The following is a 16,080-nucleotide window of genomic DNA, read 5'->3' on the forward strand; positions in this document are numbered from 1 at the left end:
AAAAAAAAAAAAAAAAAAAAAAAAAAAAAAAAGAAAGCAAGCCGGCCCAGTGCACTGGCTCATGCCTGTAAACCCAGCGCTTTGGGAGGCTGAGGCAGGAGGATCACTTGAGGCCAGGAGTTTAGGACCAACCTGGCCAACATGGAAAAACTCCATCTCAATAAAAAATACACAGATTAGGCAAGCTTGGTGTGCACCTGTAGTCCCAGCTACTCAGCAGGCTAAGGTGGGAGGATCACTTCAGCCTGGGAGGTGAAGGCCGCAGTGATCACACCACTGCACTCCAGCCTGGGTGACCAAGTGAGATGATGTCTCAAAAACAAAAAAAAAGAAAGAAAAGAAAAAAGAAACTCAATGTCCTATATAATGCCAAGATCTGTATGATGAAGTCTTATGAAGAAAAATAGAATGGTTACAGGACTAACACAGAGAGACAGGTTGGCAGTGGGGTGAGGGTGTCACTTTACATGCCACGGTCAGGGAAGCCTTCTTTAAGGAGATGGCCATTGAGACCTGCGTGAAGGGAAGGGGCCAGCCAGGGGATGATTTTCCCTGTGGTGGGAAAAACAGCAAGAATTCCAGCATGACCAGAGGAGTGGCAGGGAGTGAAAGCCAGACTGGAGCAGCGGGCGGATGAGGAAGCATGGTGAGATCTCCCCACAGTTTTGCTGTAGAAAGGAGCAGAAAAGTGGAGCAGTGGCTGGAGGGAGCCTGAGGTTTGGGAGGAGTTATGTGGTTAGCTATTCATTTATTGCTTTGAGATGGGGCTAGGAGAGCCTGTCTATGCACTGCTGGGAATGACTCAGCAGAGAGAAAGACACTGATGATACAGAAGGAGAAGAGGGAAATTTTCGGGAGTAAAGTCCCCAAGCGATTGAGAGAGGACAGGATTCGGTGCTCAAGGGCAGGGACTGAACAGTCTTGGGAGGTGAGGAGCTGCCTGTAGCTAGACGTCTAGGGTGAGCAAGCCGGCTGCCTTATTTCTGTATCCCAGCACCGTGCCTGGCACTAACTGGGTCTTCCACACTTGTCTGATGCAGGCATGCACGAATGACTGATACTGGAGGGGAAATCAAGCATCACACAAGTCTCTGGATAAGATGACCTTCTAACCAAAAAGTCTTCAGACTCGCAAAACTCCAGCCGTACCTGGAAACTATGGAGCACAGCAATGTTGATCTCAACGACAGCCTGGTCTTTCCAGAGAGAAGCCAGCTTGTGCGTTTCCAAGCCCATTCTCCTGCCCACTTCCTACAGAGGCAGAGTGATGTGGGAGAGTCAGTCTTGGGGCCACCCCCAGGCCCATACCTCCAACCGGCCAGCTGGGCTGCCTGTGTTACCTCCAGGATGTTGTAGCGCTGGACGTCACAGAGGTCTCGGACTCCGATCTCTGTTCCCATGTACCAGCCATTGAAGGGGCACCCCGGGAACTCCAGGCCGCCCACCTCGAGGAGCATGTTGGCCACTGCAGGCAGGGCATACCACTTTAGCTCCAGCTCCCGAAACCACTCGTACCTGGAGGAAAGGCAGAAACATTTAACTTTTTTTTTGCTCATGCTGCAGTGCAGTGGCACATCACAACTCATTACAGCCTTTAACTTCTGGACTCAAGCGATCCTCCTGCCTCAGCCTCCCAAGTAGCTAGAACTGCAGGCATGTGCCACCTGGCTTTTCTTTCTTCTTCTTTTTTTTTTTTTTTTTTGTAGAGACAAAGTCTCATTATGTTGCCTGGGCTGGTCTCGAACTACTGGCCTTAAGCAATCCTCCTGCCTCAGCCTCCTAAAGTGCTGGAATTGCAGGTATGAACCACCGTGTCCGGTCGTGGGGGCTACACTTTTGCCCTCCCACTGTCCCCACCACCTGCCCACCAAGAAAAAAGCTTCAGAAAAAGAGTCAACCAAGAAAACTCCTTTCCAAGAGTTGATTCTTATCCTAGCCAGAATGATGTATTGGACACACTGGGTGCATTTACTAAATTATGCATTCATTCATTCATTCATTCATGCAAATATATATTAAGCATCAAGTATGTGTCAGGCTCTGTGATAAATGCTGAAAATGCAACACAACAGAGCAATTAAGGACTCCAGTGTCAGAAAGCTGGGGTTCAAGTTCTGCCTCACCAGTGACTAGCAGTGTGACCTTGGGATGATTTTTAGCCTCTCTGAGCCTCAGCATCCCCATCATCAGAAGAGAAATCATAGCGCCAAATTCATGGAATTATTATAAACCTGGTGATATCACTCATTTGCATATTCATGTATTCTACAAATATTTATAACTGAGCACCTACTATGTGCCAGGCATCCTGCTAGCTGTTGGGTATATATTGGTAAAGAGAAGAACTCCACTCTCAAGGAGCTTATAGTGTAATGTCTATACTCTAGATTATAAACAGGTAAACAAATACATAAGAAATAAAAACAAGATAACGTGCGAGACTGAGGGTAAGGGGGCCTCCTCTAGCTTGAGTGGTCAGAGAGCCTTCTCAGAGGAGGTGACATTATAAGAAATACCCTTTGATAAGAAGAAATGAGCGTAGAAAAATTCCGAGGAAAGGTCATGTCAGGCAGAAGAAATGGCGAGTGCAAAGTCCGTGAGTTGGACTGAACTTGGTTCATTCAAGGGCCAGGAAGAAGAGCCCAGCCCAATGCCTGCTAGACAGTGAATCTCAATGTGCAGAGGTATTTTTGCAATTATGAGAACTGCCTAAAGCAGGGGCTGGGCCGGTGGGGCTCTTGAAGTCACTGGAGCCCTGTATGTCCCCACAGCCAGGGGAGGGACTGCTAAGAGCATTGGCAGTAGGGCAGAAGGGACCTGGGCTGCTCCTTTCAAGAATAACTGCATTCCTCTCCTGCAGCCACTGCTTCCTAAGCTCCTGGGGCCCCAACCGTCTACGCCTCTGCTTCCCCCCAGAAGCAACATGTCCGCCTAAGCCTGAGGTCCAAGATGCCCATGCAGAATTGCTACAGAATTTAACAGCGACAAACAAGTCCTTAAAAGCTAGCCCCCTGAGTGTTGCCCAGTGCTGGCTGGGCTTTAGGGGAGGTATGGGGAGGGGGCTGAGGGCTGGGGGCTGGAGCCTCACTTAGGGTCAGAAAAAGGCTGTGTGTGCACTTGTCCCCACCCCAGCACCCTCACCCCCACCCCCAGCATGCTCAGCCCCTGCCCCCAGCACCCTCAGCCCCTGCCCCCGCCCCCAGCACCCTCACCCCTGCCCCCAGCACCCTCAGCCCCTGCCCCCAGCACCCTCAGCCCCTGCCCCCAGCACCCTCAGCCCCACCCCCAGAACCCTCAGCCCCGCCCCCAGCACCCTCAGCCCAGCCCCCAGCACCCTCAGCCCCGCCCCCAGCACCCGCATCCCCCGCCCCAGCACCCTCAGCCGCGCCCCCAGCACCCGCATCCCCCGCCCCCAGCACCCTCACCCCCGCCTCCAGCACCCTCGACCCCCACCCCCACACCCTCACCCCCGCCCCCAGCACCCTCACCCTCACCCGCAGCACCCTCAGCCCCACCTCCAGCACCCTCACCCCTGCCCCCAGCACCCTCAGCCCTCTTACTTGGGATGTTCCATGGCTACCTCAAGCACAAGGTCAGGTGGGATTTCGAAGAGCTCAGGGTCGCAGCCATTGGCCTGCAGGACCAGGGGCACCACATCGAAGCGGCCGTACTTGGGCTTCCAGCCGAGGTCGATGCACAGCTGGGAAACAAGACAGGCTCCGTGAGTCTGCAAGCCTGGGCACCGTGTCTCCTCTGGGCTCCATTCTGTCACTCGCTCACCACGAGGCTCCCTGCCCCAAGGGCTGGGGGCTGAGGCTGGGCCCGGTACCTGAGTGAATTCCACGTTGGCAGGGTCCCCTCTGATGCTGCCATTGGGCATCTGGTAGCCGGCGTAGCGGATGAGCTGAGCGTTCCACACCCGGAAGTCGTGCTTCCCATCGCCCCGCTGGGGGAACACGGTGATGGCCGACCTTCCACGGACAGGAACAGTGCAGTTTACCACTTGGCCACGGAGGGGCCCAATCATCCTGCACTGGCCCTACCTCCCCCTCCACCGTGCCTGCTCTGCAGCCCCCGATCCCGAGCTGACTGAGCTGGCCTCCCGACACGCCCTCTCCTCCTGCCCTCCCTTGAGTGTCAGGGCACACCCCCTCAAGGGGGCCTTCCCATCCGCCAGGCAGGGTTAGCCGCCCTCCCGCAGTCTTTCACTTGCTGCATGTCTCCCTCCTTGCAGTCGAGTTAGCCGGATGTTTGTCTAGTGCAGGTCATAGGTTCATGGAGGCTGGAACAGCCTCTTAGGGTCCTAGTCACTGTGCTCCTAACCCCCATGCCCCCTCTTCCCCCTGCTCCCTCAGCCTCGTCCTGTGTTGGGTTGCATTAGGTGGGCATTGAGTGTTTGCTGAACAAAAAGAGTAACGAATGATCTAATGGGCTGTTCAGTCCTATTAGCTTTGACCTCTTTGGTTGGGAGAGGAAGGTAACCTCCTATCCCTTCAAAAAATGGGGAGCCCCAACCCTGAATAGTGAAGCAGTTACTTCTCAAAGATCCTCCATCCCCTCCAAATGGCTCCAGGTCAGAAGGAAACCAAGGGCTGCGGGAGCTGAGCTCACGGGGGCTGGGCTCACTACTGGAGGTCCCTAAAGAAGCCAGAGTCTTTCTCTTGTTTCTTTCTCCCTGGTTTCTCCTGGAGCTGGAGATGCCTCCCCTAGACCCAGTCATCTTTTGGCTGAGATTCTCAAGTACGGCGAGCCCCTCCACAGCCCTGGAAAAGGTGCACCAACCTAATGTTGCCATTGTTGGTAGAGTAACGCAGGTGTCTACAGATGTGTTCAAACATCTCCCGGGCGGTGGAACAGCTGCGGGCGTCGAAGACCTGCAACAGCCCACCCAGACCATGCCCATCAAAGACTGGGCAGACAGAGGCTTTGAGGCTGGTCAGAAGCCACTGGGAACCAGTGGAGCAGCCGAAACACTCAAAACCCAAACACTCAACACCACGCACGAGAGTGCATCCTCCCGTCCGCACCCACCACTCTCATCTCACGGCTGCCCTCTAGGGGAGCACAGGCAATCCCACTCAGAAGAACCCAGCAAAGCCAGAATTCCAAGAAAACCTGACTTGAAAGCACCATGAATCAGGATTCCCACTGCCCCAGGCTAGGTCCTTTGCCACAGCAGCACGTATGACACAGCCACAGCTGGTTTCACTGGCAGTTCTAATCAATTTCTCTGTCCAAGCGCTTGCAACAAACGATTCCCCAACAAAAGGATGGCCTAGGAGGCTAGGCTAAATAAATGTTCTCTTGGAGCCAAGAGTTCGAACATCCGAGGAAAACAACATCTCTTGCAGCACCACGGCCTCAAGAGTAATAAAAACAAGGTGGTAGTTTAATTTGTTGATGGCATTTGGTCTCCCAAATTTAACACAATAGAGAACGGGCAGCTGGAAACCCTGGTGCTGAAACAGGATTCAAGGCTTCTAGAGGAGGACCCTAGGGCCCCCATTGCAACATTCAGGAAGATGAGGGAGGACCTGGGGCCGTGGCTTCGGTCCTGGGCACAGCTGTGTGTGGCTGCTCCAAGCCATCTGCTCAGGGCCTGGCCGCCTCCAGCCCTCTCCCGCTTGGGTCTCAGGAAGTTCACCTGCAGGTTGGACCACTGGATCCTCCCTATGCAGCGCGGGGCATTGCGCCAGGCCTGCTTGGTGGCGAAGATGAGCTCATCTCCCGTCAGTTGGTAGGTTCCTGTTGTTTCTATCTCCTTTGTTACTGCTTCCACCCTGGCCAGATGTTCCTCTATTTTTGCCCTGGGGGACAGGAAGACAGCAGGAAGATCAACAATGAGATGGCCTTACATGGGGATTAATTCAATCCACAGAAGCAGGAACTGAAATAGGACATCAGAAGGGCAAGATGTCTCTCACCAGAGACAGCTCCCTCCAGGGCTGGCTATGGGGACCCCACACCCAGCCTAGAAGTGCCCATGCTTCATGCTCTTGTCCCCATCTTGAAATTCTTCATCATCTTAAACTAAGGAGCCCACATTTTCATTTTTACACTGAGTCCTGCAAAGATTACTTAGCGGGTGCTGAGCCCACTCGAACACTGCTTCTTTTCAGGTGCTTTCTTCCTTAATCATTTTCATCTCAGTAAGGGGTGCAATCCTTTTCAGACACTTATGAGCCTCGGAGGAGTGTCCCATCCAGCCCTAGCAACGTCCCGCCTCTCCATTGGTCAGGAGAGTGCCCTCCTGCCTTGCCATGGCTGAGAGATGATGAGCCAGTCCCTCCGAGGCAGCTCCAGTGTACTTGGTACCCACGTGAGCCAGGCACTGGGTGAAGCAACTCACAGGCAGGGTCTCACTGGGTCTGGGAGGGAGGTTTTTTTTTTTTTTTTTTTTTTTTTTGAGGCAGAGTGTCCCTCTGTCACCCAGGCTGGAGTGCAGTAGCACTGCAACCTCTGCCTCCCAGGTTCAAGCAATTCTCCTGCCTCAGCCTCCTGAGTAGCTGGGACTACATGCATACACCACCATACCTGGCTAATTTTTTTTGTACTTTTTAGTAGAGATGGGGTTTCACTGTGTTGCCCAGGCTGGTCTCAAACTCCTGAGCTCAGGCAATCCACCCGCCTCGGCCTCCCAAAGTGCGGGGTTTACAGGCATGAGCCACTGCACCCGGCCTTGCGTCTGTTTTATAGCCAAGAGTCTCAGGGGTCTAGGAGGTTAAGTACCAGGCCTGGGAATATAAGTACAGGAAAGCAAAGTCAGGATTCAGACCCAGGTCGCCCTGATCCCAAGCCCGGGTTCTTAACTGTCGGCAATGTGACCTTCCACCTTCCACCCTAGCGGGGACTGTAAGCCCAGGGATGCTGAGGGCCTACCCACCATTTCTCAGGAGCCTGGTCAGGCCAGGACTGGGACCTGACTGTTGGAGCTCAGCCTGCAAGGTCCCAGGGCCTGCCCAGAAAGGAGCTGCACATGGTGTGGTCCGACGTCAAAGTCTCTCTAAACCACGCTGTTCCTCAGCCTCAGAACTGCTCACTCAGTCACTCCAGCTGCAATTCTAAACTTGCTTCTTTCCTCCCCTCCCAGACTTCAAAAATATCCCAAAGGGAGGGACTCAGTCAGAAAGGCTTTGAAACACACACACACACACACACACACACGCACCCCACAAACAACAACCACCTTGAGATTTTCAATCAGCACCAAAGCCTTCTGAAACACAATAAAGCTATTTAAAGAATGAACTCCTGATTAAGGACAGTGGGTAACTCCAAACAAAATGGCCTTTCTGTGGATGAAGAGTGTCTCGACAACTTTTCCTTGATTAGAGAAAAAAAGCACAAAGACAAAACATTCGATGATGTTTATCCCCAAGGACATCCCTGCTCTAAGGAGCTGCTGGGTGAGGCTGGAACCGCCCCACTACTGGGAGAGCTCCCTCCCCAAACAAAGCTTCCAGCAATATGCCCCCCTCTGCACCCGAGCATGAAAACAGTAATGGTCACCATAACACCCACACCGCCAACACACATAGTGGTCAGCACACGCATATGCAAGAAAGGATTATTTTTTACATTCACGTCCAATGTCTTCAGAGTTTTAGATGTGATAACCATTTTCATATAGTTATGTTTCTAAGGCATTAGACATGCTATGTCTATGAGCTCTGAAAAAGGAGTAGCTTTCAACATCAGTGAACAGATTTCAATGTTACATTCAGCAAGTTACAATCTCTAAATATACTATGATTCTTCAGCTACAAAAGGCCACTGAACCCACTCCGCTGGTCGTGTCTTAGGCTGCTATCATCCTTGTGAGGAAAGGCTACCATTCCCTGTCCACAGCCCTAGGATCTCTTGGTCGGGGGGAGCAGGGGTTCGAGGTATGTACTTGTGACTTGGAGAAATGCAACTTTCCTCTGTGAGAAGCAAATGCGTTCCAGCACCACCAAGCCTGGCTCTGTCACCCCCCTGGGCTTCTGAACACCTGCCCGATTACCTTCCACACAACAGTAAGGCCTCCCAGGTCCAGAATAGAGTTGGGAACCTGCGAGGCCACACACCAGGTACTAGAGCATGGACGGGAAAAGCAAGGGCTCGGGTGCCAGCTGCCTCGGTTCAAACCCCCACTGTGGGGCTTCAGAGGGTGTGACTTTGAGCAAGGTACATCTCCTCTGTGGACTTGCCTTGTCTGTAAGATGAGGATAATAATACCAGTCTCATAGGGTTGTGGTGCACACGTGCTTTGTGCTAAATAAATAAATACATAAATAACGTAACTACTGTGGCCTGAAGAAACCCATCCAGGAAAATCCCTGAACCCCGAAAGGTTCATTAATTAACTGAGCTGAAAGGCCAAGGATGGTGAAGTTTGTAGTCACGAAGCAGGCAGCCCCTCACAGGGTGCTCAATCCAGGATGCACATAAGAATCACCTGGGAGCTTTTAAAGAACACAAATGTCTGCCTCATTCTGACCTCCCCAGATTCCACTCAAGGGACCCTGGCACCAGAATTTTGCAGGCTCTCCAGGTGACGCTCTGTGCAGCCAGGGTTGAGGACCACTGACCCTGGAAGATCAGGGCCACTTCTGAAGACTCAAGGTCCCTCCCAGCTCAGACATTCTAGGGTTGTAGAAAGTTGGAGGTGGGCCAGACACAGCGGCACACACCCGAAATCCCAGCATTTAGGGAGGCTGAGGCGGGAGGATCGCTTGAGCTCAGGAGTTTGAGACCAGCCTGAGCAACATAGTGAGACCCTGTTGTGACTAAAAATTTTAAAAATTAGCTGGGCATTGTGGTGCACACCTGTGGTCCCAGCTCCTCAGGAAGCTGAGGTGGGAGAATCACCAGATCCAAGAGATCGAGGCTGCAGTGAGCAGAGATTGTGCCACTGCACTCCAGCCTGGGAGACAGAGCAAGACCCCGTCTCAAAAAAAAGAAGAAAAGAATCCTGAGAAATGGTCTAGGTGTTAAAAAAAAAAAAAAAAAAAAGAAAAGAAAAAGAAAAGAAAAATGGAAGTGGTACCACCAGAAGCCAGTTGTTCTGCCAGGGAGCCCCAGGTACACGTGTGTGGCCCACTTCATGCGATGCGGTGCTGTGTGAGGCTCTGTCCCCAGAGCTATGCCCCACCCCGCCCCCCAGCCTAGAAAACAATCCATTTCCTTCAGACATTCTTTCTTACAATCTCTTTGTGCATTTTTATCTTAGAGTTTTAAAGGGGCCTGAATTACATAGCCATGTATTTTATGTGGACAACACAGTGTTCTAAAAACATAACGACTAATACTTATGTCCTGCTTGCTAAGGGCCAGGCATCGTTCCTAGCTCTTTCTGTGCTTTAGCTCCTTTCAGCTTTATAAACTCCTGCAAATCACCCACCTCCTGCAAGGTGGGTCCTGTTTTCATCACCATGTTCAGGTAAGAAAATCAAGGCACAGAGAGACAAAGTAATCTGCCCAGTTTACTCAGCTTGTAAGAGGCACAGCCAGGATTTGAACCTGGGAAGGCCACAGTGCTATACAACCTCTCTTTGAATGATTAAAATTGTATACGTTGGCAATAAAATTGGCAAATGACAATTAAAAATCTTTGTATTCCAGTGTCTGACATAAGGCTGGGGCATACCCGGTGTTTGATGTGTGTCTGTCAATCAAATGACCGATGGACCGCAGAAATGAAGGCTGTCCAGCACGGCCCTCAGGGAAGCCTCACTGGGTAGCAAAAAAAGAGAACTCCAGGCATGTAGACCCCCACCAGGGTCAGGGCAAAGAGCAATGGCCTGCCCTCTCCTAGTCAGGTGGCCTGGCTTCTAGCTGGAATGCTATGACTTCGGGTAAGTCACCAGCTTCCAAGTTCACACCTGTAGGAGTAGAGGCCTGACTAGGTGGTCTCAGAGATCCTTTCTGTCTCAAACATTTCATTTTTTTTTTTTTGAGTTGGAGTCTCACACTGTCGCCAGGGCTGGAGCGCAGTGGTGCAATCTCAGCTCATTTGCAACTTCCGCCTCCCGGGATCATGCAATTCTCCTGCCTCAGCCTCCCAAAGTGCTGGGATTACAGGTGTGAGCCACCGCACCCAGCCAACATTTCATAATTAAAGGGTCCATCTTAATTTATAGTCAAGGTCTCTGTGTGCCAGGATGCTGTTCTAGATTTGCTGAATCCTCATAAAAATCCCATGAGCCACCTTCGATGGTTCTCCCCATTTTATATGAGGTTGGTGCAAAAGTAGTTATGGCTTTTGCCATTCATATGACGAGGACATCAAGACACAGAGAGAGTAAATCGATTTCCCAAGGACTCCGCAGAGGTTAATGTGTGAGCCAGGATTCAAATTCAGTCACTTTTCACCAGTGTCGCTGTGCATAACTTTATCCCACAATTATGAGAACCTGCTCCAGAGTCTTCTCCCCTAGAAAACTATGATTCTCGCCCTGCAAAACCATAGTGATTTCACAGTGCAAATCTGGGAGGGAAAGGGATCTAGCTAGGATCAGAGGGCGATGGGTGGAGACAGGAGAGCAAGGGGAAGGGCCAGAGGGAGCGGCCCTGCAGGAGGAAGCCTTACTCTTTGAAGGAGCCATAATATTGGTTGACAAATTCGATAGCTTGAGGTAGAAGCTCTTCTGGAGGGGTAGGCTTGTCCCTGGGTCCTCTGGTCAAACTTTTGGGAGTCATAATAGACCCCAGGCAAGATTTAGACCTGCAAGTCAAAATCTGGAAAGAGAGGGGCAGGTGGTGAGGGTGGGCCATTCGGCCTCCTGCCACCCTCCTCTGGGGCCAGCTGTCCTGGCTACCTGGCTCCTCTCTGGCTGCCCCAGCTCCCTGTACCTCCTCTCCACCCCTGTGGCACCTCCTCCTTGGAGTCCACCTGGCTTTCTCCCACCTAGATCTCCTCTCATCCACTGGCTGAACCCCAGTGGTGTGAGTCAGGTTTGTCCCCCTACTCTGGCTTCAGTCTCTTGCCCTGCTCCCCAGCCAGCCCCACATCTGGAGCAAAGTCAATCCAATGTGGCTCCTATGGGAACCAGGTATTGGTATTTGGCCAAAACAAACTGAAATGAGATATAGGATGGGACACACACACACACACACACACACACACGCACACACACGGGAATGAAGTACACCCGAATGTTAACTGTGGTGGTTTTTGGGGCATGTGGGAAATCATTTTGCTTTCATCGTCTTGAAATTGTCAATCTTCCCCACTTTACAAACATAGAATGTATCCTGAAGTTAGAATAAAAACCTTAGATGACAGAAAGAAGCCTTAAAAGACATTAGTCCAACCACTCACTGGATACTTGAACCTCTCTGCAATCTATCAAATTGTACTTAATTCTTTCCAGTGACAGGGAGCTTTCTACCTCCTGATGTAATACAGTCCAGCACTAAGCCGTTCTGATAGAAAATTCTCCCTGACAGTATCCTGAAATCTGTCTGACAAAGACAGGAATTTGTTTCTGCAATCATTAACTTGATCTTCTGGATTATCCATTATCTACTAGGGTGGTTAACAGGGAGTTGCATCCCTTACTTCCTACTGTCATCTGTGGGGAATGTCACTGTTCCCAGACCCCTTTGCCCAAGCAGATGATTGTTTGGTTTGCCCAGGGAACACCTGGTTGATCCACAAAGCCCAGGCAGCTTCGCCAGCTTGGGACAAAGGTGGTTCTCCCTGAAGCCCCAGACTTACCCCTTTGGCCTTGTGGTGAAGTGTATCTTGGAAAGTCATCCCGCTACCCCAGTTTTTGATCCTCACGTGCCGTGGGCAGGACGATGGGGTTGCATCCAGCTTGACCAGGGATTCTGGAGACTTCTGTGAGGGGAAAAAACAGGATTTTCTCCCAGGTCTCTTCCAGACCCCAGGTCCTGCCTTGTCTTGGAGTGGGGGAGGATCTGTGGGTGGCCACAAAGGGCAGGGTGTCCCTCCACATCCCTCCTCTGTTCCCAGCCCCTGGGCCACCTGGGCCAGTGCCTGCTAAGAGCTCCAGGTGCCTGGGCCACTGGCCAGGCTCCTCTCCTCACCCACAGCCCTGCCAAATGCTTCTTCAGGGGAACTGCTGGAGGAGGGACTAAGTTAGAGGTGAGGAGGAAGACTGTCAGAGCCAATACCACTGAGAACAGACAGGCACCACTGCCTTCCTTCCCTGGAAGCATGTAAGGACATAAAGCCACCCTCTCTCCCACTCCTACCCGTTTCTCTGCCCACCTCTAGAATGGGAAGGAACCCATGGGATAGAAGCTAGGTGCCAGTACACCTTGAGGGCCACCACTCCCGACCACCAGGGTTATCCCAGTCTCCCAAAGCCGTTCCTCATTCCCACCTGTTCCCCACAAAACCCCAGGTCTGGGACTCTCCACTCTCCATCCAGACCCTGGCTTCCTGCCCCCTCCAGCCCAGCATCTAACAAGCTTCTCTGTCTGCCTCTGCCTGGGCCAGAGAGGAAGGGGCTTCCCATACTCGTGTGACTCACTGACCTTTCCTGTCGCCATGAAGGGCTGTGGGGACTCATTCTGTGCCTTGCTGAGGCTGTGATGCAGGGGTTCATCCTGTGCCACTGGACTGTGAAAGGAAACAGCTACCATGAGATGGGGTATCCAAGGGTGGAAGGGATCTTGGAGTTCTCTCTGCCAGTCCCCTCATTTGACAAATGGGGAAACTGAGTCCAGAGGGAGGGAGGGAGTTGTTCACGGTCGGTCTGACCAACTGCCCCCAATCCCACCTTCCCTCTTCCTCTTATTCCTCTCACAGAGCCAAAAGGGCATGAGTAGAGCTGAGCCAAAGCTACTGGCCCAAACAGAGCCCATAGAGAATCCGGAAAATGCTCCTTCGCTCTCTGGAAAGCCAAGTACAAACGTGGCACAGGGGCTGGGTGAGCAGAGAACGGCTCCAACAGCTCTGCCTCCTGGACTAGCAGCACTGCGCAGCAGCCGCTTGGTTTTATTTGTTAATTATTTATGTTTTCCTATTTTTTGGAACAGAGTCTTGCTCTGTCATCCAGATGGGAGCACAGTGGCATGATCACAGCTGTCTGCAACCTCTGCCTCCCAGGTTCACATAAACCTCCCACCTCAGCCTCCTGAGTAGCTGGGACTCCAGGTGCACACCACCATGCCTGGCTAATTTCTGTATTTTTGGTAGAGATGGGGTTTCACCACGTTGCCCAGGCTGGCCTTGAACTCCTGGCCTTAAGTGGATCCTCCCACCTCGGCCTCTCAAAGGGCTGGGATTACAAGCGGGAGCCACCTCGCCTAGCCTCAGCCACTTGTTTTTTGTAATGTAAGTTTTTTAAATTTAAAACACTTGATTTATCTTGGTTTATTTACGTATTCTACACTTGTTTTATGGAAAATCTTAAGCGTACAAAAGAAGAGAGAATAGTCTAATAAACTTCCATGGGCCCTTCACCCAGATTCAATCCAATTCAACAGTGATCAATTCATGGCCGATCTTGTTTCCACTATACCTGCCCTGCCCCCACCATTATTTTAAAGAAAATCTAGGAGTCAAATCACTTTCACCAAGGTAAAAATAAGCATTACAAAAATTAGCATTAAATTAAAAATGAGTTAAAAATTAAATTAGACATTACTTAATTGTTCTAATTAAACATTACTTAAAAATTCAGTATTCTGAGGCCAGACGTGGTGGCTCATGCCTGTAATCCCAGCACTTTGGGAGGCCGAGGCAGGCAGATCACAAGGTCAGGAGTTCGAGACTAGCCTGGCCAAGATGGTGAAACTCCGTCTCTACTAAAAATACAAAATTTAGCTGGGTGGGGTGGTGGGCACCTGTAATCCCAGCTACTTGGGAAGCTGAGCCAGGAGAATCACTTGAACCTGGGAGGCAGAGGTTGCAGTAAGCCAAGATCATGCCACTGTACTCCAGCCTGGGTGACAGAGCAAGATTCCAACTGAAAAAAAAAAAAAAAAAATTCAGTACTCTGAAGCTGGTCAGAAACTGTTGGTTCTGGTTTAAAATTTCAGGTTCATTCTAACAAATTGAATAGTCACCACTCACACATGCCTCCCGAGGAGAATGAAATGGTTTGAAAGTGTATTGTGTTCGGTGTTCTCGGCAGTATTTTCCGGGGTGTACATGCCTGTGCATCAGAGGGAGAGGGGCTTAGAGACTATTGCGGGGGTCTCTCATTTTCTGCTTCATACATATCTATGATGTTGAAATGGGATAAATGACCATGTATTGCTTTTATTATTGGAAAAAATGAGCATATGTTACCACTATAATTAATTATATACATTATATAGCAGCAGTAAGTGATTTATAACAATAAAGAGATACTGTCTTAAAAGAGTATGTAAGTATCAGAAAGCAACCTATATCTGAATCAAGGGATTCTGCAAGCCTGTAAAAGGCCTTCCATGTGACCAACGATTGCCACCTGGCAAAGATCCTTTGCTTGGCCAAACTTTACTCAGACTTCAGAATCTTCTGCTGTGCCCATCTATGCATTTCCTTGTAAAAATGCAGTTTTAGCAAAAGAATTCTTGCTAAGTCAATTTAACGAGAGCCCTCCATCCTAGATAGCTGGTCACCCTCCCTATCTGATCAGAGTCCTCATCCTCCATCATCCCTCAGGTGATATTTGATCACTTTAGCCTGTCCCAAGCAAGAATCCTGTTAGATCACTTGAGGCAGAGTCCCCCCTATGCCTGAAGTTTTTCTTGGCAATTTTTCATCCACAGACCCTGCCCTGATACCTGGCTGTAAATTCCCACTTGTCCCTGCTGTCACTTCTCCACTGCAAGCCTCCACTGCAGTAGGTCCCTGGACCTATGGAGATGGTCCTAAATAAAGTCTTCCATACTGTTCTTTAACAAGTATCATTGAGGCTGGGTGTTGTGGCTCACACCTGTAATCTCAGCACTTTGAGAGTCCAAGGCAGGCGGATCATGAGGTCAGAAATTCAAGGCCAGCCTGGCCAACATGGTGAAACGCTGTCTCTACTAAAAAATACAAAATTAGCTGGATGTGGTGGTGTGCACCTGTAGTCCCAGCTACTCGGGAGGCTGAGGCAGAAGAATTGCTTGAACCTGGGAGGTGGAGGTTGCAGTGAGCCGAGATCGGGCCACTGTACTCCAACCTGGGCAACGGAGTGAGACTCCATCTCAAAAAAACAAAAACAAAAACAAACAAGTATCACTGAATAATTTTTTCTTTTAACACACCCCCTGCTCTGGTCTAGACTGGTATGGTCTGCCAGAAAAAAACAACAATATAAGTTAATCTGGACATTCAGAACAGGTAAGCCACAGCTGAGCAGTCATCAGGGGGCTGCTTCAATAGGAAGATGTCTGGAGGATGGGTCCCCAGAGAGGCAACTGACCCCCTTGCTCTTTGCCATTCCCCTCACCCCACCCTGCACCTGCGTTCTTGCTTCCTCTCACTTACTTCTGGAAGTAGGGTTGGACAATTTCAGAAGCTTCAGACCAGAAACATCTACAGTACTGTTTAGATTGAGAAGCAATGTCTTTGTACACTGAACACAATCATTTACCCCATCTATTACAAAGTATCATTTTTAAAATTTGCCTAAAATTCCATGATGCAGATTGGCCATGGTTAGCCTGGTCCCATCATCCATGGCTGGATGTTAGATTGTGTCTAGTTTTGCCCTCATATAAATAAAGCCTTAAACTGTATACATGGTCTGATGCTGGCGTGTGTGTGTGTGTTTGTGTGTGTGTGTACAAGCACAGAAAAACACCTCGGGGGAATGCTAGTGAATGTTAACAGTGACTAGCATTAAGTGATAAGACCATGGGCAATTTAACTTTTCTTATACTTTTCCACATCTTCCAACTTTTTACAGTGACCATGAATTCCTTTCATAATTGGGCAATTCTTTAAATTTGAAAAATGAATACACAAAGCTTTGCCCAGTCCCCTCCCCCACCATTTCTTCTGGCTGGCTCCTGGGAGCCTGGGTTACCAGATGCCAGGTGAGTACATTCAGGATCTGGACATTTCTTTCTAAATTACCACATTGTTTCCGACCCCACAAACGCTCAAGCAACTTGACTAAACCCACAGCTGTGCCAGGTCCTGAG

The 16,080-nt window shown here is 50.4% G+C and overlaps 1 protein-coding gene across 2 annotated transcripts in view; it reads right to left on the minus strand.

The window, feature by feature from the left end:
* The window catches only part of NOS2 (nitric oxide synthase 2), a 33,561-nt gene extending 20,596 nt beyond the window's left edge, over positions 1-12,965 (minus strand). Inside the window, exons 1-9 of one of the 2 annotated variants that reach the window (XM_032272283.1) lie at positions 12,487-12,965; positions 11,702-11,824; positions 10,571-10,719; positions 5,645-5,807; positions 4,783-4,874; positions 3,830-3,971; positions 3,561-3,700; positions 1,341-1,515; positions 1,150-1,251 (exon numbers count right to left, since the gene is read on the minus strand). In XM_032272283.1, coding sequence (XP_032128174.1) covers positions 1,150-1,251; positions 1,341-1,515; positions 3,561-3,700; positions 3,830-3,971; positions 4,783-4,874; positions 5,645-5,807; positions 10,571-10,719; positions 11,702-11,824; positions 12,487-12,594 — 1,194 coding nt within the window. In that variant the 5' untranslated portion in view covers positions 12,595-12,965. The remainder of the gene's footprint in view (positions 1-1,149; positions 1,252-1,340; positions 1,516-3,560; positions 3,701-3,829; positions 3,972-4,782; positions 4,875-5,644; positions 5,808-10,570; positions 10,720-11,701; positions 11,825-12,486) is intronic. The other variant, XM_032272284.1, reaches the window with a different exon arrangement.
* Positions 12,966-16,080: the final 3,115 nt, after the last annotated feature.

Source organism: Sapajus apella, unplaced genomic scaffold (genome assembly GCF_009761245.1).
Source record: "Sapajus apella isolate SASKATOON/1434 unplaced genomic scaffold, GSC_monkey_1.0 scaffold396, whole genome shotgun sequence".
Lineage (NCBI taxonomy): Eukaryota > Metazoa > Chordata > Mammalia > Primates > Cebidae > Sapajus > Sapajus apella.